At 44.0% G+C, this 21,139-nt stretch overlaps 1 protein-coding gene across 2 annotated transcripts in view; it reads right to left on the bottom strand.

The window, feature by feature from the left end:
* Window positions 1–21,139, bottom strand: part of B4GALT2 (beta-1,4-galactosyltransferase 2) — a 175,233-nt gene that overhangs the window by 4,427 nt on the left and 149,667 nt on the right. For both annotated transcript variants that reach the window (XM_033916639.1, XM_033916638.1), the window contains 3 exons: window positions 12,866–13,053; window positions 8,272–8,394; window positions 5,323–5,427 (listed from right to left, as the gene is read on the bottom strand). In XM_033916639.1, coding sequence (XP_033772530.1) covers window positions 5,323–5,427; window positions 8,272–8,394; window positions 12,866–13,053 — 416 coding nt within the window. The remainder of the gene's footprint in view (window positions 1–5,322; window positions 5,428–8,271; window positions 8,395–12,865; window positions 13,054–21,139) is intronic.

The following is a 21,139-nucleotide window of genomic DNA, read 5'->3' as shown; positions in this document are numbered from 1 at the left end:
CAGAATGGCCTTTCAGGTGACTAGCAGAGGCTACAGGAGGCAGAGTGACTTGCCCAAGGTCAGAGCAGGCAATGTCAGCAGGGCGAGTGGGATCTCGCCTCACTTTTTTGCTTCTCAGCCCACTGCTCTACCCTCCAAACCCCTCAGTTTAAGAGGTATTACTTATAACAAAAATATCTAATTTCAGTGATTATTACTACTTCTATCCATTCAGTGGTGTCTGACCTTTGGATACTCTGTAGGCCAGGCTTCGCCATGCTTCCCTGTTTTCCACGGCTTCTTTCAACTGTTTGATGTTCATTCCTGTGTCATTCTTGACGGTATCCAGCCAACGGGCCTTTGGTCTCCCCTGATTCCTTTTACCACTGACCATTCTGAGTAGCACCTCCTTTTCTAGTGAATTTAGTTTTTGTCTGGTAATTTCAGTGATTACGTGACATGAAATGATTAGCGCTGGCTGATCCCTTCCCAGAGGGGAACAGCGGCCACTTTTAGCGCTCATACAGAACTGGCAGCTGGCTTTTAACATCAGTGCAGATGTGAAAACACCAGTGAAGCAGCATATAAGGTGCCTCCACACCCAATAATGTCACTGCAGCCATGACATTACTGGATTTCCACGCATTCAGCCATAATCCTAGGACTGAACTAAAGATGTTGGCACTCATAGGCAGAACTAGAGAGCAGGACGTTTCTTCCCCAGCAATCATAGAGCAGAGTCTTAAATTGAGTAGAATCAAGCTCCTGCTTAGCCCAGGTATTTTGTGCCTTCAGAATTTGCTGGCCCAGGCCTGTGTTATCTGTGCCTAACTCCAGCCCTGAACAGTCTCCCAGTGACATCACTTCTGTTCGTCCAACCACTGCATCACTGTATTTCCACATTTGGTATTACCTCTCTCAGTGACATCACTACCATCTCATGTAGACGCTTTTCTGCAGTGGTATGTTAAAAAATACAGAAATGGAAAAAATGATTTTTAAAATTTTCCCAACATCACATTGTCCTCTGGTAAGTGATTAGGAATTGATTTACAGTAACATTTAACATAAATGCTCTTATTTTAGAAGATCTGTTTATATTTTGGACATCTGTAAAATAGCATTTAGACATCCAGATTGCATCATGATCCTATAAAGCTGGGAAGGAGAAGCCTAAAAATGCAGTTTCAAAATGTGATAGTGAAACAGCACCATCCACTGGCAGGACTGTAGGTGGCAGATTCTTGCTCAGCTTAGAGCATGATCACAACCACAACACACGTTCTCCAAAAATGTAACTGCTATAGATACTTCAAAAGATACACAAAAAAAGCAGTAGAACTCAATGGGTTCTTAAAGGGGACCAACCTGCGTACATAAGAACTTGTGAAAAGGCAATAATTAATTTAATTATTTAATATGTGAAACAGGGTGACCTTAGTGTGAGAGGTCAACGAGGGAGGGAATTCTCCAGCGCTTTACACAACAAGGCACAGGTGAAACACCCTCTGCCCACACACCATCACTGGACACCTCACGTGTGACAAAATTCATCAATCACACAAGTGCAAAGGTAAAGCAGGACGTCCTGCTAAAAGAGCCCCACAGCCAACTCCTAAAAGTAAACTCAGACTTAGCCTGATCCTTGAAAATGGGATGGAAGTCCAAAATATACCAGGGCTTATTAACAATCTTAGCTACCTTTTGAGCTTGATCAGAAAAAGAAATAACACAGATTTTTTGGTCTGTAGTTTTCTTTCCTGGAGGAGTAAGTAGTAACTCTGGGATGGCATTACGGGCTCTGCGATAAGCATTTTTAATAGCTCATTCTGGGTACCCTCTGGCTCTGAGACATTGAAGGCTTCAAAAAGCCAAAAATGTTACCAATATAGTGAATAACTGAGCTAAAAAATTGGTAAACAACCCCCTACAAGTTTCCAACAAGTTCCCTGCAATTTAGCTTCAACAGAATTCAAGGTATACAATGAAGTAAACAAATAAATAAATAATAATGGGATTTCAGTACGGGCCAATTAACCCTCCGAATCACAAGAAAGCCCCGGGCAGGTGTTCATAGGTGACTAGCACCAGACCTAAGTCTAAATGAATCCTGCCCCGTACATCATCTGTTCCCTTATTTACAATGAAATTTCTAGTATAAATATAAAGTGCAGGTGTACATTCAATAAAAGACTTGGAATCCCTCCCAAAATCTAAAGAAGTGATCAATCAAGCAAAAGTCATCATAAACAACGTGTAGAAAAAAAGTCACAATTAATTAACAAACAGCCAAGGTACAGTTCAGCTTAGCTGGATCCTCTCAGGTTCATATCGCTGCTATATCTCCACTTGACAAGGCCCTGTTTCGAAATCTTCGTCAGGAGTGGGGAGTGCTGGAGAGACGAAAGAACCAGTCTTGTAAAGTAGGAGCAAGTGAACAATCAATCCTGCTCCGCTAGTAGCAGCATAATCACACTGGAACTGGCGGTGGTAGACATATACGACGGATCCTTAGAAATTGACTCACTGGCAATGATTGTTTTAATCTGGTGGGATGACAGCTGGAATAGTGTAAGTAAGTGTTACGGTCAGTTGATTTCCTATAGACCGTGGTGGTCAATATATGCGATGTCTTAGTGACCACAGTGTCAAGGTAAGTAACAGTATGACTGTTAACCACCGTAGAGAATTTCAAATGAGAGTCTAAGGAATTAAGCCATGTTAAAAATTCCTGAAAATTCACAGCAGAGTCCGATCAAATCAAAAAGACATCGTCAATATACCTCAACCATGAGGTAACTGACACAGCCGAAGCAGATGGATAAAGATGCTTTTCCTCGAAAGCTGTAACATAGAGGTTAGCAACGCTAGGTGCCATGGCAGTGCCCATGGCAACTCCATGGGTTTGGAGAAAAAATTCACCTTGGACCTCAAAAATTTGGGTGGACGAACCAGAGAAGATAAGGTCATAAGAAAAGATTTGAATATGCGAGTATCATCAGGCAAAGAAGATAGGGTACAGTTCACGACCCTGAGTGCTTCCTGTTGAGAGATATTACTATATAGAGCTTCCAAGTCAAGGGTGATCAAAAGGTCAGATTGCTATACTGTGACAAATCAGCTGCTAATAAACGATTTGTCCCTAAGAAAAGTGATAGGAATGTCTTGCCCTTATGCAGAAGAGCTGACCAGATCAGCAAGCTAGAACCTGATATCACTGACTACCACCAGTGTAGCCAGAGTGAGTCAGTACATGACATGCAGGAAGACTTTGTTCAGCCTAGAGCTTTTGCCAATCCAGTCAAAGGGTTAAATCCCAGAGTGCACTCTGCTCCTGTAAGGCAGAGAAGAGAAACACTGTCCCTGAGAAACACACACAGCTGAGGCGAGAGAGCAGTCCCATCCCCATATCAAGGCTGAGAGGGTGGGGCTATGAGCTCCGCAAAGAACAGAGAGTGAGAGAACAGGGGGGGAAGCAGGCAGGGCAGCAGCTGTACAAGCAGCAACCTGAGTCCTTACCCCAGACAGACAATAGCAGCATGAATGGAGATTGGGAGATGGAAGAAAGCCCTTCCTTTCCAGTGGATCAGCAGCTTGAACCCATGGGGTTTGTGAATACTCCAGTCAGGGCAACAGAGCCATGAACTTATGCTGAGGCCATGGATTTTGAAGCTGCCAGTGTTTGTGCTAATGTAGGTTTTGAATTTTTGTATTTGAAAATTTCTGCGGTGGAAAATTGCCTGCTAGGAGAGTGTTTCAGTTAAAACCAGTAATGGAACTTGGAGGCTGCTTAAACTGCATAAGAGAAAATATATTTTTCCTGGGATTGCACTGCATTACGTTCTGAGCTGAACCAGCTGCAAAGTGGTTGGCTTGGCAACAGCTGAAGAAAGGCTGCTTGTTTAGACCAGCACAGTTCTTACTGAAGTGCTCTGAGCTCTGGGGATAGTAATCCTGCTCTGAGGTCTATGGGAGAATTCAGGGCATAATGAATGCAAAACTGTTTGTGACATTTACTTATGCTGCTTGGGGAAGAACTCCATTTTGAAACCTTTTTCTGTGGGACTTACAAGTTACTTAATTAACCTGTACACAAGGCTGTCCTGGTGAAGAGGAACCAGCAATTGAACTTTCTATTATTTTGACTTTTACTGAGAGCCTGTGTTTACTGACTATTGTTCTTTTGTGCTTCTTGTTTTTTTCTGGAAATTATTTTGAAGTATTTTTGCATTGCAAGATAGTTGTGAGCTTTAACCACAATCTGGCTTTTGGCCAGAATAAAAACTGGAAACCTGCTTTGTTGTCTGAGTCCTTATTCTTTCAGAAGGAAAGGGAATACTCACCTGCAGCCCTATTGCGGGCAACAGACAACAGACTTTAAACCTGAAGGGTTCCCTAAGTCAGTGGGGACCACGCCAGCTCAGTATTCATTAGTCACAGGCCCACAGCGCTATCCAGGGGTACACAAACCGATTTAATACGGTTCAAAAAATGTGTAGTGTCCAAAACAAAGGATTTGGCCTTAGCCACTTCAGGTTTAAGAAAATGATCCACTATTTTTGAGAGAGGTTCCAATACAGTACCCCATAGGGACACAATTGGTTTCCCCGGAGGGTTTTCAAGTGTTTTATGTATTTTTGGAACAATGTAAAAAGTTGGAGTATGGCTGGGGACTTGAGTGAGAAATTTAGTTTCCCCTTTTGTGAGGGTAGCTTGAACAACATTCATAATGGTAGATTGTAGACCAGGAGAGGGATCAGAATCAAGTTTAGTATACCATGCATTGTTATAAATATGGGACTGAATCTGAGCTAGATACTGGGCCTTGGTTTGGACAACTACGGCTCCGCCCTTATCTGCACAAACAAATATACACCTTTAACATGTCTTGCATGCCAGTCTGAGATTTGGAAAATCGTCCCTAACTTGCAGTGTGTACCAAGGAGGTGCAGGGAGAACCCACGGTGCTGCAGTCTGGTGTGCACAGCTGTTGGCTCCACTGGCCTCTGCTCCCTCTGATATCAACTTCCTATTCTGGGGCAGGTGACCGGCAGAAATGACAGCAGCACATACCAGACCACAGCCCTGTGACTGCTCCACGCACACGGGGGTGCTCCTTTCCTTGTGGCAACCAATGCAGGTAAGCCACTGTTACCGTGGGCCACCTGATTAGGGTTAGCAGACATCCGGATTTCCCAGATATGTCCTCCTTTTGAGAATATGTCTAGGGGTCCAGACGGCTTTGCAAAACCCAGCACTTTGTCCAGGTTTTGAAAAGCTTCCAACAAATCCCTGTCAGGCATCCGTACATGTGTTTACAGGCAGGATGGGGCAGAAACTCACCTTTGAGGGTTGTCCTCATTGTGTTTGTCCCGTGCATGTTTGATCATCCGATACTTCCCAATTTGAATGTGAGGCCGAGCCACTTTCATTCCAGTCAAGGTTACCCTGAGAGAGTTGGCAAGATATGGGAAGGAGAAGAAAACCCACAGATTAGAAAAAGAAACTAAGCTGGAAACACCAGACACTGCAGAAAGAGAAAGACATTTCCTCCTATGCTGTGCAAAATATGAAGATGTCAGATCGCAGTCGTGACACTTACTGAAGTCTTGGTTCTTTTCATACTACAAGTGGGATCATTGCCAAGCGAGAGGTCTGAACTGATAGGTTGGAATTATTAGTTAGAATGCGCCTTTTATGCCATCTTGTTGAGACTGTCAATTCACAAGTTACATTTGGGCACGTTAGATATTTCCCTGGAGAATATAAAATTAACTATTATACTATGACCCAGCAGAGGCACTTCTTATGTTCTTACGAGAAAAGTCCCGGAATGGGCAGGCTTACTGGAAAAATTGATTACCTTGATATTAAAATGGCATATGTCAGGAATAGGTAGCATTTTTAGTGAACAGGGTGTTACGCACAGTATGACTCAAGAAAAGTAAAAATGTTGACCAATTAATAAACTGATAAGTGAAATGATGATAGTAAGTAACCAATAGAAACTAAAAATGTACTATGTACCAACGTGGTCTCAGGCTGTCAAAAATATATATAAGGAAAGTTCTTTTAGACCTGTTTTTAAGACAGACACCCAGCTATACTCAAGCACTTGATGTATATTATCTGTCGGCTCCATATGCTGAAAGGCTTGTTCTTGTAACCTGTTATTGTTTATTAATAAAATATATATATTATACTTATACCAGCATATTGAGTGTCATGAGTTCAATGGTGAAAGCCATAACAGGTAGTCTTCAGTTGTGACCCCAACGTGATTTGAACACGCACCGGAAGTCAATAGAAAGTATCACATAGGAATGGCAATAAAGGGAAGATGTAAGCAGATTACTGAAGGTCAGAAAAAGATAGCGCATGTGGATAAGAAGAATTTGTGTTAACTGTTTGCACAGTGATTGTAAAATGAGAATATATGCCATGATTGCATCTAACTAAGATAACTGCCAGGCATTGAGTATGATAACTGGCAATGTAAAAATAAAAACCCTTTGTCTTTAAAGGTCCGGGATTCTTTTTTTCCCCGTTACTAATGACTATTTGTTTTCTAGAGTTAGGAGAAACCTGTAGTCTCCCACAAAGTACTTGGTCTTACATCCTTTTTACAACTATATATTTTTTAATACAGTGCACTTTAACTTGATTAGTTTAAACAGAGGGGTGCCCCCTAATACTTGCTAGCAATTAATGTCTGTTTATTTTTCAGAACTATAGTCCTTCATGTTACAGTAAGTCATCTTTTTTTATTATGCCATACGTCAAATTCAGTGTTTTTGGAAATACGAGTGGATTTCCATTTATGAGTGCTCAATATAATTACCAATATAAAGAAAAATTATTTTCCCCCTACTCACCACAACAGTCTCTTTTAGAAGTCCTTTTTCTTTGTCTTTGATCAGAGTTTAAGATATGAGTTATTTCCTCTTTATCCTGTTACACACACACATAGCTACTTACTGGTTGATATGTCTTTGTGTTTAGTACTATATTTCTTTACCTTGAGATTGTCTGCAGCTATTTTCTTTTTGTTTTTTCATTATTCATGTCTCTATAATAACTGGAATACATTCCATGGAGTTCCCATGGCCCTTTCCTTTCCCAAATAGTAATATTAATTAACATTGTGCCATATATCAAAGTGAAAGTAACTTCTGCTTTTCATTTCATTTCATTTCCTATGTCGCAGATGAAAAATAACCCTCCCAAGCTAAGATTTTTGAGTGTTTCAATAGAGAGACATACACTATACTGTTAACCCATTACCGGTATATGCTGTTCACTTCTTGTTAGAAATATTGTTTGTCTAGCTTTAAGCAATATGTATTATCCTGTTTGGTTTTCTTAGTGACGTATATTATGAGCCAAGCAAAAATTATACCCATGATTTTGCTAGAACTCCATGGGAAGGACAATTCTCCCATAAATTCATAGACTTCCCTGTACATTTTATTTTAATTTTTAGTTTTTTATCATCTTCACTTTAATATGTTTCAATATAACCTATGTGTTAATATGTTTAAATTTATAACATTGCCATTCTTTTACTTAGGTCAGATTCCTTGCTATATTTTGACATACTTTTACATCATATGCCACTGTAGCTATAATTTCTTTAGGTTGTCAGACATAATTCAGCTAATATATTAGGACTTAACTTATTTGATTGGAAGCAGATACATTTTAACTTTTGCTTTCTTTTGTATACTCAATGCTGTATCTATTCTGTTAGTAATATAATATATATTACAGACATTTCTTCCTTGTTGATTGTGGTTCACTTCATAAAGACAATTGTCATATCAGATGATGCTGTTTGTTACACCCCATCGAATCAACTGACTGGAAGTTCTGCAGATGAAGGGTCTTCATCCCTCTGTATCTTGAAACTTACCATCTGCATCAACCAACATGGTATTATCTTGTCTTCCCACCCCTCTCCTTATCCTGGACTCTTTATCATCTCTTCACTCAACTCTGGCACTTGGTATCATGTCTTTTCCTGCCCTCCCCCACCTCTACCCCTTCCTCTATCGCTGAATCCTTGACTCTGTCACCTCATCACTCCCCTCTTTTTTCTTGATATTATCTTGTTCCCCACCCTGCCCTTCCACATCCCCAGCTCTGTATCCTTGCACCTTATCACCTGGCTTTTATTGGCCTTACTCAAAACCACGTTGTACTTCTGGACCGTATTATCTGTGTCACCCATCTGCAAAAGATTATCATCTTTGCCCCGCCCCAAACATTGCACCTTACCATTTTATCACCTACCTACTGTAAAAGTCATCATCTTCTCCTCCCCAGCCCCAGAATTCATTCGAGAAGCCATTGATCTTTAAGAACTGAGCTTTGCTCAAGCCGGTTACTCCACCAAAGTAATTTACATACGGAAGCCTACAATGGACAAAATGACAAAGATAATGTCACAAAATCACTCATCACACTCTACATCAAACACACAAGGGTCAGGGCTGCACGAAAGCAATAAGGTCTTCCACATAGGTCTTGGTTGCCTGGAATTCCACATGGTTCTGCTGATATAAGCCTATAGGATTCACAGAGTTAGTTAGGTCAAGCTGGTAATTCACTGTGACATATTAAGACTCATTTACTTATGTAGACACAAGGAAACTGAGCTGCAGGACATGATGCCATTCTCTAAAGGACACAGAGAGTGCTAGTAAGAGAACTGGGATTAGAACCTTGAAAGAAGGTCCGATTCCCAGCCCTGTTCCGTAATCCTTAAAGATTAAAGAAGATGTCAGGAATATTCCCAGATATGTTGTCTTAGAGCTCTGCTTCTTTAAAGCACATTTCAGTGGGCTCCTAAAATTTATAAATTTAGGCCCAGATTCTGTATAGGATGCCCGGTCTCAGAAACCGACGGGCATCCTATATAGAATCAGGCCTAAGGCCGCCTAAGGTAAACCCAATTCTCTAACTGACGTCCATGTTACAGATGCCGGTTAGAGAATCAGGTTATTATAGACGCAGCCGCTAAGCTTATTGTGGCAAGGGATCTCCCTGCTGTGATAAGTTTAGCGGCCACCAGTCCCCCACCGAACGAATGCGGTAGGAGGGATGCCCAGTCCCTCCTGCCGGCACCCCCCTCCCCAAAGCTTGCCTCGTAAAAAGGATCACAGGCGGGGTAACACCCTGAAAGCTGTGCCTTTTTCTTTCAGTCACTGCACTTAACTATCACTCTTTCTGGCCATAATCGTTAGAATTCACATTTCATTACTGACAGTTGTATGACAGCACTTATATCAATGAGAATTCCAAATCCTCCGGGTTCTGACGCGTTTCGCCAGACCAACTGTCTGCTAAGGGGAGTGGACTGGAACTGGGTCATAAGAGAATACTAACCCCAGAGACATGGCAGTTCACATGCAGGCTGCTCTGAAAGCCTGTCATAAATCTGGAAACAACAGGCTCAAAGACAGGGCACAATAATATTTACAAGAACAATTCAAGCTTATATACCACCTCAACCTTAAGCTCAAAGTACAAGTAAAAGATTATACAGTAAAATGCATACTAAATATGGCACAAATAGAAATTATATGGGATAGAAAACAGAGATCAAGAAGATTTGCCGAAATATTTAATAAACTAGTCTTTAAGCCCGTTACATTAACGGGTGCTAGAAAGCAGCCCCCTTTCCCTCTCCCCCTCCAGTTCCTCCCTAACTGTCTCTCCGTAGCCCCCCCTTCTGTCTTTCCCCCTAAGCAAAATGATCTGCCTCCCAGCACACCCCTCCCCCCGAAGCAGCCCCCTTTCCCTCTACCCCTCCAATTCCTCCCTGACAGTGTCTCCGTGGCCCCCCTTCTGTCTCCCCTCCCAAGCAAAGCTGTCTGCCTCCCAGCACAACCCTCCCCCCCAAAGCAGACCCCTTTCCCTCTACCCCTCCAATTCCTCCCTGACTGTCTCTCCGTGGCCCCCTATTTTGTCTCCCCCCCCAAGCAAAGCTATCTACCTCCCAGCACACCCCTCCCCCAAAGCAGACCCCTTTCCATTTGCCCCTCCAGTTCTCCCTGACTGTGTCTCCATGGCCCCCCTTCTGTCTCCCCCCCAAGCAAAGCTGTCTGCCTCCAAGCACAGCCCTTCCCCAAAGTAGGCCCCTTTCCCTCTCCAGCTCCAGTTCCTCCCTGTCTCTTCGTGGCCCACCCGATTTTCTCTTCTCGCGGTCTGGCCAGCTCCCCTAGTCCCTTGCCGCTGCCGCCACCCCCTTCCCTTCCCGTGGTCGACAAACCTCTTGGCTCGAGCAGCGGCCGCAGCACTGTAAACACGCTGTTTTGCGGCCTCTATTGCCCCGATTTGCTCTGCCGCGTATCTGATGATGTCATCAGGGACACGGAAGAGCAAATCAAGGCAGTAGAGGCCGCAAAGCAACGTGTTTACAGTGCTGCGGCTGCTGCTCGAGCCAAGAGGTTTGTCGACCGCGGGAAGGGGGTGGCGGCAAGGGACTAAGGTAGCCGGCCAGACCGCGAGAAGAGAAAATCGGGTGGGAGGCTCAACAGGGATGGGGGGGAGGGGCGAAGACGACGACGAAGACTGAGTCCTTGCTTTCTCCCTAGCTCCCAATGCCCTACCGGTCTGTACACCGCGATCTGGAGAGCAGGGAGTGCAACAGTTGCGGCTGGCAAGCAATGCGGCTGGGAAGCAGTAAGGCTGGGGACTCACGCATGCACACGTCTGCAAAGCCACGGACATACATCTCACAGATCAGGGATTTCATATCACGCAGATCTGAGTGCGCATGCGCATCTAGCGTTTTATTATATTAGATAATCATATGATCATTATTCCGCCCACGGCAGTCAGAGTTTTTTTAAACACTGACCACTACGAGCAGAATTAGCTCCAGATATTCATTGTCGAGCCATCTCTGGGCACTGGAATTAAATACTCAGGCCTAATTCAGGATAAGAATGCTGCCAGTGCTGATATGGACCCACATAAGACACCCAGCTGAATTTTTATGTGTGCATTTGCTACATAAGTGCCTCAGTGGCCTAGGTTCTAAATTTGAATTTAATGCAGATATTATAAATCTTAGTCCTCGTAGAACCGCTGCCATCTCAGTCTGGATGCTCCTGCTGGTCTGAGAACTCTACCAATGTCTGACGTACTGTATATCGAATGAATCAGATCCTGTCAGGACAAGCCAGACCCAGCAGGTCTGAGAGAATCTAGCAGCAGCCTAATGAGGCCTAGTTACACCATGGAGACTTTTTGTCTCCTAGTCTGGGCCCATTCCATGACCCCCCTGGGGGGGCGTGGGAAGGGAATGCAACCGAACCCAACTGGGTGTACTCCTGTCCAGGAACAAACTGTCAATTTGGCACTTGGTAAGGATTTTGGTGCTGGAAGTGGATTTCTCTGACAAAGAAACCATTCTAAGTCCTGACAATTTATCTTCTGGACTGGAATTAAACCCAATAATTATATCCAAAGGACCAGAATTCATCTAGAATTATCTCTCTGTTTCTGAAATGAAGGATCTCTGCCATTGCTGCAACATATCTGCTATTATATGTAATAGTGTGGACTTCCCGTAGTCTCTGTGGACGTGGAGGTGGAGGTGGACTTCTTTCTCTCTGACCTAAAGATAAATCCAAACTGCTTTGGAAGCACAAGTTAAGCTTCTGTGTGACTTTTGTGAATGGTCTCTGCAGTGTTACATAACATAACATAAGCACTGCTATACCAGGACAGACCAAAGGTCCATCAAGCCCAGTATCCTGTTTCCAACAGCTGTGCTGCTAAGGGGGCTGACCTCTTATGCAGGAGATTTAGGGCCTCCTCCACCCCACCCCATCTTCTCCACCCAGCCCCACCTACAACTTCACCTACCCCTGGCCACAGTGGCACGGCAGAAGCCTCCCCTTCCTTCAAAAGTAGGAGAGGCCTTCCTAAAATGTCCCACGGGACTAGAAGCAGGAGGAGATGATGTTTTAGGAAGGCCTTCATATAATGGGAGGCAATATATGCAAATCAAGTTAATACATATTCATTGTGAATATCCTGAAAACCCAACTGTCAAGGGGGTACTCCAGGACCAAGTCGAGAAACACTGTACTATACCATCTGATTAACCCCTGACCATTTGGAACTCTATAACCATAACAGGATGCCCCTCCAACCATCCAATTATATTATAATGAAAGTCAAACACAGAGGGGTCGATATGCAACATGATTTACTGGCCAGAAATGGTTACATTGCTAATTTTCAGCTGCACTTAACTGGTTATTGCATATTCATTCTGGATATCCCGAAACCCTTATAGGACTAGGTGTGACTCAAGGACTGGGTTGAGAAACCCCGCTCTAACACTCTGAGGCTTATTTAGAGAAAGAAAGTCTAGGGTTGCCAGATTTTTCAATTGGAAAATCTGGACCCTAGACCCGCCCCCAGGCCCGATCAGTTATGCCCATTCCCACCCTGTAACACCCTCGTTCCGCCCTAGCCCTGCCCCCACTGACTGCTCTTGTTGGGCAGGAAGTCCACGCATGCGTGCACTTCTTCCCTGCCCGACGCGATTTGAGGAGGCTTTTCAAAACCAGGACAAAGTGCCGGGTTTTGAAAAGCTGTCTGGACCCCTGGATAAGGAGGGCATGTCCGGGGAAATATGGAACTCTGGTAACCTTAGGAAAGTCCAATCAGTAACAGGTCCAGAGCTTCCCGTAGTGCATCTACACATGACACAAGCACAGAATTTCTTAGTAAAGGCTTCATATCCTCTTTCCAGAAACCACTAGCCACTTTTCCTTCTTGTTTTCTGCTGTTTCATCTCCATCTCTGGACCATTCTTGCCCCATACTGGCAGCTGCAGTTTAAAATGGCCTCTGCCCCACCTCACCTGAAGCCAAATTTGTCCATAGCGGTGATGTAGTGCCGCGGCTGGTTATAGCAACGGTAGAGGTTCCTGTCATCCATGGGAACCAAGTCAATGTCACTGAATATGAAGCAGTCATAGGGCTCCTCCTTCAGCGCCTCCAGGAAGCCAATATTCATGAGCTTGCCTTTATTAAAGGTATCGTCGCCATTCTGAGAGAGAGGAGAAATAAAGACATCTTTTGGAGGGGCCTCGCAGAACAAAAGAGGGAGGGAGCTGAACCTTCATGTCTAAAGGCATCAAGATAAGCACAGCAGAAACCTAAAAACATTAGCCCTCTGTCAAAGAGTAGGGTTGTACCTAGGGTTACCAGATGGCTGGATTTGCCCTGAAATGTCCTCTTTTCAGAGGACTGTCTGGCTGTCAGGACGGATTCTTGAAAAGCAGAAGTTTGTTTGTGTTTTCAAGCTCAGGGCCATATCTGGAGGAGCTCCGCGCATGCACGATGTGATGTAATGATGTCGCACGCCCTTCAGCAGCAACACAGGCCTGCTGCTGCGAGCCTGTCCTGGAAGTTGCCTTTCTGCAGCGACTTCCTATTCCTGTGTAGGTGAGACTTCCAGAGAGGCAGCTTCTGGGGCAGGCCAGTGGCATTAGGCTTACCTTGTTGCTGCTGCCAGCTGCCCGAAGATTAATTACAGAGGCCAGGCTGGGGGAGAGGCAGGTGGGGGAGTTGGGAGCTATAGAGAAGCATAGGGGGAGGGAGGGAGGGGAGGAGAGGGTCTGGAGAAACATCATAGAGGGGGAAGAGAGGGAGGGAGGGGGCTGGAGAAACAGAATGAAGGGAGGGAGGGAGGGGGTTGGAGAAACAGCATGGAGGGAGGGAGAAGTAGCTTGGAGGGAGGAAGGGCTGGGGAAGCATTATGGAAAGGAGAATGCTGGATAGGAAGGGAAAGGCAGAAACAACAGGAGAGGAGTGGAAAGGGGAGAGAGAGAGAAGCACTCCCGTAGGGTTACCAGATGTCCGGATTTCCCCGGACATATCCTCCTTTTGGGGATGTGTCCAGGGGTCCTGACGGCTTTTCAAAATCTGGCACTTTGTCCGGATTTTGAAAAGTTTTCCTTTGTGTAGGAGGGCATCTGTGCATACGATGCAATAATATCATGCGTTTGTGTGACGTCATTACGTTGCATCTGCACCTGTGTGGATGTCCTGTCTGATGAGAGAAGGCATCAGGGGTGGGGCAGGATTGGAGGTGGGGATGGAGCGGGCTTTGGGTGTGACAAGGCAGAAGCGGAGCAGGTCTAGGGGTCTGGATGAATGCTGGTTATTGCCTAACCCCTGGTAAACCTGTTGGTGAGCAAAGTCGACCAGAGTGGTCGGAGTGATGAGCAGGGAACTTACCAAACCCTGCCCTTAGTTTCCCGGGAATAATGGCCCTTGCACAAATATTTTCCAATCAGTTATTTTTTTATTAGTTTTATCAGGAACATCTTTTGTTAGGCATTGGTGCAATGGGGGACTCCCGTCAGGCGTGAAATTTGCACCTCTCCTGAAGCATACATGGCCCCCCAAAAACTCCTGCCACCAGGTTCACTTATATACTTTTACGATGCATGACATCACACCTGTCAACCAATCAGCCAACAGAGAAAATTCCTTTTACATAGTTACAAGCTCAAAGAAAAGTTTTAAAAATCATATTTTTGTTTACATCAATTTCTGAATATGCATAAAACATTATAATATACCCACAGAAAACTTCATCTCCCCGTATTCTTTAAAAGTTTAAATCAAAACAGTTCTCTGACCCTTTTACATGAAACACTGACAGCCTTGGGTTTTGAGCTCCCCTTAATGAGAATTCCTATACTGGGCCTTTAGGGCAGTGGTTCCCAACCCTGTCCTGGAGGAACACCAGGCCAATTGGGTTTTCAGGCTAGCCCTAATGAATATGCATGAAGCAAATTTGCATGCCTATCACTTCCATCATATGCAAATCTCTCTCATGCATATTCATTAGGGCTAGCCTGAAAACCCGATTGGCCTGGTGTTCCTCCAGGACAGGGTTGGGAATCACTGCTTTAGGGGGTTCCATGGTAACAGTGTCCCTGGCTTTAACTTAACTATTTCCAGATGTTTTCTCTGGAATTTTCAAAACCTAAATTTTATAGTAATTTATATGCATATTTCATATGTAAAGACACAACCAAAATTCACACACATAATCAAACATATTCTCATACACATTCGGGGCCCAAACATTCATAAATCCATACGACATATTTCATTTATATTTAATACAAGAAAGCTTTTCTTCTATACCCAGCATTGGAATGCCAGGCACATCTGTTTTCACTTGGGCCATGAGGTTTCATGACAATCCAGACAAAGAACACTAGAATCCCGGGCTTTTTTTAAGCGGGAAAATTTCAGTATGGTTTACACCAGGAAGAGACACACAGAAAGACAGAAAACAAGATGGAGTCAGATTAATACAGAATGGATCATAAAGTGCTCAGTCACCAACCAAAAAGTGCATTAGTACACAGTTCTTCAACCGCCGGTCTGCGGACCGGTGCTGGTCTGCAAAAATTTCCTGCTGGCCTGCGCAGGACTGGCAAATGAAACAGAACGCCACCAAAATTTCTTGCCGGTCTGCACAGGGCCAGCAAGATCAAGTGAAACAGAGCGCCATCAAAATTTCTTGCCGGTCTGCACAGGGCCGGCGAAATCCAAAATATTCCTTTTCCCCTGGAGGGTTTGGGGCGAGAGAGAGATTGGTTATGGGACTGTGGATCAGCGTTTTTTAGTTGCTGATTGGTTGTGAGACCGCGGATCAACCAATGAGAAGACAGGAGTGGGAGTTTTTTATGGTATTGGATGGGCTGGAAGGAGAAGGAGCCAATGAGGAGACAGGAGTGGGAGTTGTGATGTTTTCCATGCTCTGGGAGAAGGAGTCTAGTTTCCACGGGGGAGTTCTTGTGGGCCGTTGGCTGTAAGTGGAGTAAGTATTTGGCTATTATTTTTCTCTCTCAGTGGTTGTTGTACAACTTTTTTTTAAGTTAACACTTTAGTGTAGTTCAGTTGCTATTTTCTGCTCATTGATTTCTACTTTAAAAAACTGCAGGCAACAGCATTTGAAAAGGCAGGAATAGGGTGAATGGAGTCCATTTTGTTGGTTTAGGTCAGGACAGTGGTTTATGTATGGTCTTCGTTGCCTAGCCCTGTTTATAGGTGCCAACATCTTAATTCTGACCCTATCAAAAGGCAGAAATTGGGTTGGTGTATTATTTATGTTGTAATTTGTCTATTTAATGCTCACATTCCCCCCCCCTACAAAAATTTATTTTAACCTTTCATTTTTAGTATTGTAAACCGGCCAGGTGCACGTCGATGGTCGGTATATTAAAATTAATTAAACTTGAAATGTGGGTTGGTGTATTATTTATGTTGCATGTTTGAGTGAGGTTGGGGGACTGTTTAGCTCCTGAAAGCTACTCAGGTAGTCCCGAAAAATGCTAGAAGAATAAGTGTTGGTTGGGGTTTCTTTTTTAGTAATATATATTCTTTAGTTAGTAATAAGCAAAAATGTGTTTCCATTCAGATTAGGGTCTTTCCCTCTTAATTAAATGAAATTGGACCGTGCAATAGAAAATAAGGCTTATAGTGCTACCTTTTTTTGTTTGATCCTGAAGCTGTTTTCATTGTATTCTGGTGGGTCAAGATTACTTTTGTGCACTTCATAGGGGCAGCCCCTTTCCTTTTAGAGGTACAAGGAACTTAAATTAGTGTAGAACAAAATCTTTTCCAGAGAAAGGAAAATGGTCAAACCAGAGGACTTAATTTGAGGTTGAGGGGTGGTAGAGTTAGGAAATTCTACTTTACGGAGAGGGTGGTGGATGCCTGGAATGCGCTCCCGACAGAGGTGGCGGAGAGGAAAACGGTGAGAGTTCAAAGAAGCGTGGGATGAACACAGAGGATCTAGAATCAGAAAATAATAGTAAATATTGAAGAACTAAGGCCAGTACTGGGCAGACTTGCACGATCTGTGTCTGTATATGGCCGTTTGGTTGAGGATGGGCTGGGGAGGGCTTCAATGGCTAGGAAGGTGTAGATGGGCTGGAGTAGGTTTTAACGGAGATTTCGGCAGTTGGAACCCAAGCACAGTACCGGGTAGAGCTTTGGATTCTTGCCCAGAAATAGCTAAGAAGAAAAAATTTAAATTGAATCAGGTTGGGCAGACTGAATGGACCATTCGGGTCTTTTATCTGCTGTCATCTACTATGTAAAATAGTAAATGACGGCAGATAAAAGACCTGAATGGTCCAATCAGTCTGCCCAACCCTACATGCTCCATAAAAATCAATCATTTAATTAAAATTGTCCTTTTTCTTAGATATTTCTGGGCCAGAGACCCAGGGCCCAATTTGAAATTAGTGCTATTTGAAATTGTTAAAGCTTCTATCAAATATTTTTGCTTATTGTGTACTTTTCATAAATGTTCATATATAAAATAGAGATCTTTCCTCAGACGCAGGCGTGACACATCAAAGGACCCAAGGCTGCCTAACTGAATCACTGCAGTGACTACTGGTGCTGCTGCTGCAGGCAAGTACTGAGAGCTGCGTGGAGGGAAGGAAGCCACTGTTGCAGGGTGGGAAGCTGCTGGACAAAGGAAAATAAAGGGAGAGCTGCTACTGGACTGAGAGGGAGGGAGAAGCAGATATGCTGCCGAGAGGGGAGTAAGATGAGGATACTTGGGGTGAGCAGGAACCATGAGGTCTGCAGGAGTTAAAACAATGCTTTGCTGCAGTAATTGACACAGGATGTGGGTAGTGTACTTTTAATAACACATATATTATTTATTTAGGTCTACGTTTGGGTGGGAAAGCAAAATGGAAATAAAGAAAACCAAACAGCAAAACCTTTTAACCTTTTTAATAGAGGCAAAGACAATAGTCAAGAGAAAAGTAGTGATACTTCTGAAAATGTGCCAAGTACAAGTTCAGAACAAATGAAGAAAAAGAAATCTGTTGATACTTCGGAATGTGCAATACCAACCCAAAAAACCCAAAAAGGAAAATGTTAGATATTACAATAAGGAGTATTTAAAGCTTGGTTTCATATTAGCACCTGGCAGTGAACTATCGCCAGGGCCTTTGTGTGTAGTGTGTTCCGAAATTCTGTCAAATGATGCATTGAAACCTTCCAAACTTGCTCGTCATTTGCATTTGAAGCATAAAGATTTTATTGATAAGCCACTGGACTTTTTTTGAAAGATTACGTGATCAAATGACAAAGCAGAAAAGTGTAATGAAATGATGACAACTACTGACAAATCACTGCACCCTGCCTCTTAGATGTCGTACAAGAGATTTTGGGACCTCAAGCCACTAAAAAGCTACAGGCTATACCAGTGGTCTCAAACTCAAACCCTTTGCAGGGCCACATTTTGGATTTGTGGGTACTTGGAGGGCCTCAGAAAAAATAGTGAATGTCTTATTAAAGAAATGACAATTTTGCTTGAGGTAAAACTCTTTATAGTTTATAAATCTTTCCTTTTGGCTAAGTCTTAATAATAATATTATAATTTATAGCTAAAAAGACATATGATCAAGAAACTGTTTTGTGATTATGATAAACATACCGAGGGCCTCAAAATAGTACCTGGAGGGCTGCATGTGGTCCCCAGGCCGCGAGTTTGAGACCACTGGGCTATACCTATGTCGGACACCACAATTCAGAAAATTGTTGATATGGCCACGGATATTGAAATGCAAATTGTAGAGGGGATAAAGAAATCGAGATATTTCTCAATTCAACTTGATGAGTCTACTGACGTGAGTAGCCATGCTATCCTACTGTGCTTCATGAGGTATAGGGGAGAGGAAGACTTTCAGGAAGAACTTCTTTGTTGCCTTGACTTACCTGGATGGACCGACGCAGGCTCGCGATACCTCAGTTCCATAACCAAGCTAAGAAGCCAACCAGGGGAGGTGGGCGAGTTGTGAGAATATCTGCCTGCTGTCCCTGGATAACTGTGCTTTCTCCCAGGACAAGCAGGCAGCATATTCTCACATGTGGGACTGCCTAGCTTACTATAATGGGATGGAGGGAGTGTTGGCCAGTAAGAGAATAAATTTTATAAAACTGCTTGGCCAAAGTGACCATTCATAAGAACATAAGAAGTTGCCACCACTGGGTCAGACCAGAGGTCCATTTAGCCCAGCGGTCCGCTCCCGTGGCGGCCCATCAGGTCTGTGACCTGTGAAATGGTTCCTGACCATTTCTGTAACCTACCTCTACATCTATCTGTAACCCTCAATCAACTCATCCTTTAGGAACCTATCTAAACCTTCCTTGAAACCCTGTAGTGTGCTCTGGCCTATCACAACCTCCGGAAGCGCGTTCCATGTGTCCACCACCCTCTGGGTAAAAAAGAACTTCCTCGCATTTGTTCTAAACCTGTCCCCTCTCAATTTCTCCGAGTGACCCCCTTGTACTTGTGGTTCCCCACAGTCTGAAGAATCTGTCCCTGTCCACCTTCTCTATGCCCCTCAGGATTTTGAAGGTTTCTATCATGTCTCCTCTAAGTCTCCGCTTTTCCAGGGAGAACAGCCCCAGCATTTTCAACCTGTCAGCGTATGAAAGTTTTCCATATCATTTACCAGTTTAGTTGCTCTCCTCTGGACCCCCTCAAGTACTGCCATGTCCTTCTTGAGGTACTGCAACCAGTGCTGGACACAGTACTCCAGATGTGGGCGCACCATTGCACGATATAGCGGTATGATGACTTCCTTCGTCCTGGTCGTGATACCCAACATTTTTAATGATACCCAACATTCTGTTCTCTTTCTTTGAGGCTGTCGCACATTGTGCTGATGCTTTCAATGTTGTGTCCACCATCACCCCCAGGTCTCTTTCAAGGTTGCTCACCCCTACCAGTGATCCTCCCATTTTGTAGCTGAACATCGGGTTCTTTTTCCCTACATGCATGACCTTGCATTTCTCTATGTTAAAACTCATCTGCCACTTTTTTGCCCACTCTTCCAGTCTCGTTAGGTCTCTTTGCAGGTCTTCGCAGTCTTCTGTGTTTCTAACTCTGCTGCAGAGTTTGGTGTCATCAGCAAATTTAATAACCTCACATTTCGTCCCCGTCTCCAGGTCGTTGATAAATATATTGAACAGGAGTGGTCCCAGCACTGACCCCTGTGGAACTCCGCTCGTGACCCATTGCCAGTCTGAGTAATGGCCCTTTACTCCAACCCTCTGTTTCCTGCCTGCCAGCCAGTGTTTGATCCATCGGTGGACATCCCCCTGCACCCCGTGGCTCCACAGCTTCCTAAGCAGTCTTTTGTGAGGTACCTTGTCGAAGGCCTTTTGGAAGTCAAGGTAAATTATGTCTATGGATTCCCCTTTATCCACCTGGCTGTTTATTCCCTCAAAGAAATACAGTAAGTTCGTGAGGCATGACCTTCCCTTGCAGAAGCCGTGCTGGCTCGCCTTCAGTTGTCCATTGTTTTCTATGTGTTCGTAGATTGTGTCCTTGACCAGTGCTTCCATCATTTTTCCCAGAACCGAGGTCAAGCTCACCGGCCTGTAGTTTCCCGGGACACCTTTTGATCCCTTCTTAAAGATGGGCATGACATTGGCTATTTTCCAGTCCTCTGGGATCTCCCCAGTTTTCAAGGATAGGTTACAAATTTGGCGTAGTGTTTCCGCTATTTCGTTTCTCAGTTCCTTTAATACCCTTGGGTGGATGCCGTCCGGACCTGGTGATTTGTCGCTCTTCAGCCTGTCTATCTGTCTGAGAACATCCTCTTTGCTTACTTCTAGTTGGACCAGCTTTTCATCATGGTCTCCGTTTATGTTCTCCTCGGGTTCTGGGATATTGGATGTGTCCTCTCTTGTGAAGACTGACGAGAAGAACTTGTTTAACCTGTCAGCTATCTCTTTTTCCTCCTTAACCACTCCCTTCCTGTCTCCATCGTCCAAAGGTCCCACTTCCTCCCTGGCTGGTTGTTTCCCCTTCACATATCTGAAGAATGGTTTGAAGTTTTTTGCTTCCCCCGCCAGTCTCTTCTCATATTCTCTTTTTGCTTTCCTAACCACTCGGTGACAGTCCTTTTGGTGCCTTTTGTGCTCCTTCTAGTTGTCCTTAGTTTGGTCCTTTTTCCATTTTCTAAATGATGCTTTCTTGTCACTTATCGCCTTTCTCACTGCATTTGTTATCCACGCCGGATTTTTGGTTTGATTTTTTTTGCACCCTTTCCTAAACCTGAGGACATACAGGT

Source organism: Geotrypetes seraphini, chromosome 12 (genome assembly GCF_902459505.1).
Source record: "Geotrypetes seraphini chromosome 12, aGeoSer1.1, whole genome shotgun sequence".
Classification (NCBI taxonomy): domain Eukaryota; kingdom Metazoa; phylum Chordata; class Amphibia; order Gymnophiona; family Dermophiidae; genus Geotrypetes; species Geotrypetes seraphini.
The sequence above is the reverse complement of the archived record's forward strand: the minus strand, read 5'-3'. Positions and strand labels throughout refer to the sequence as shown.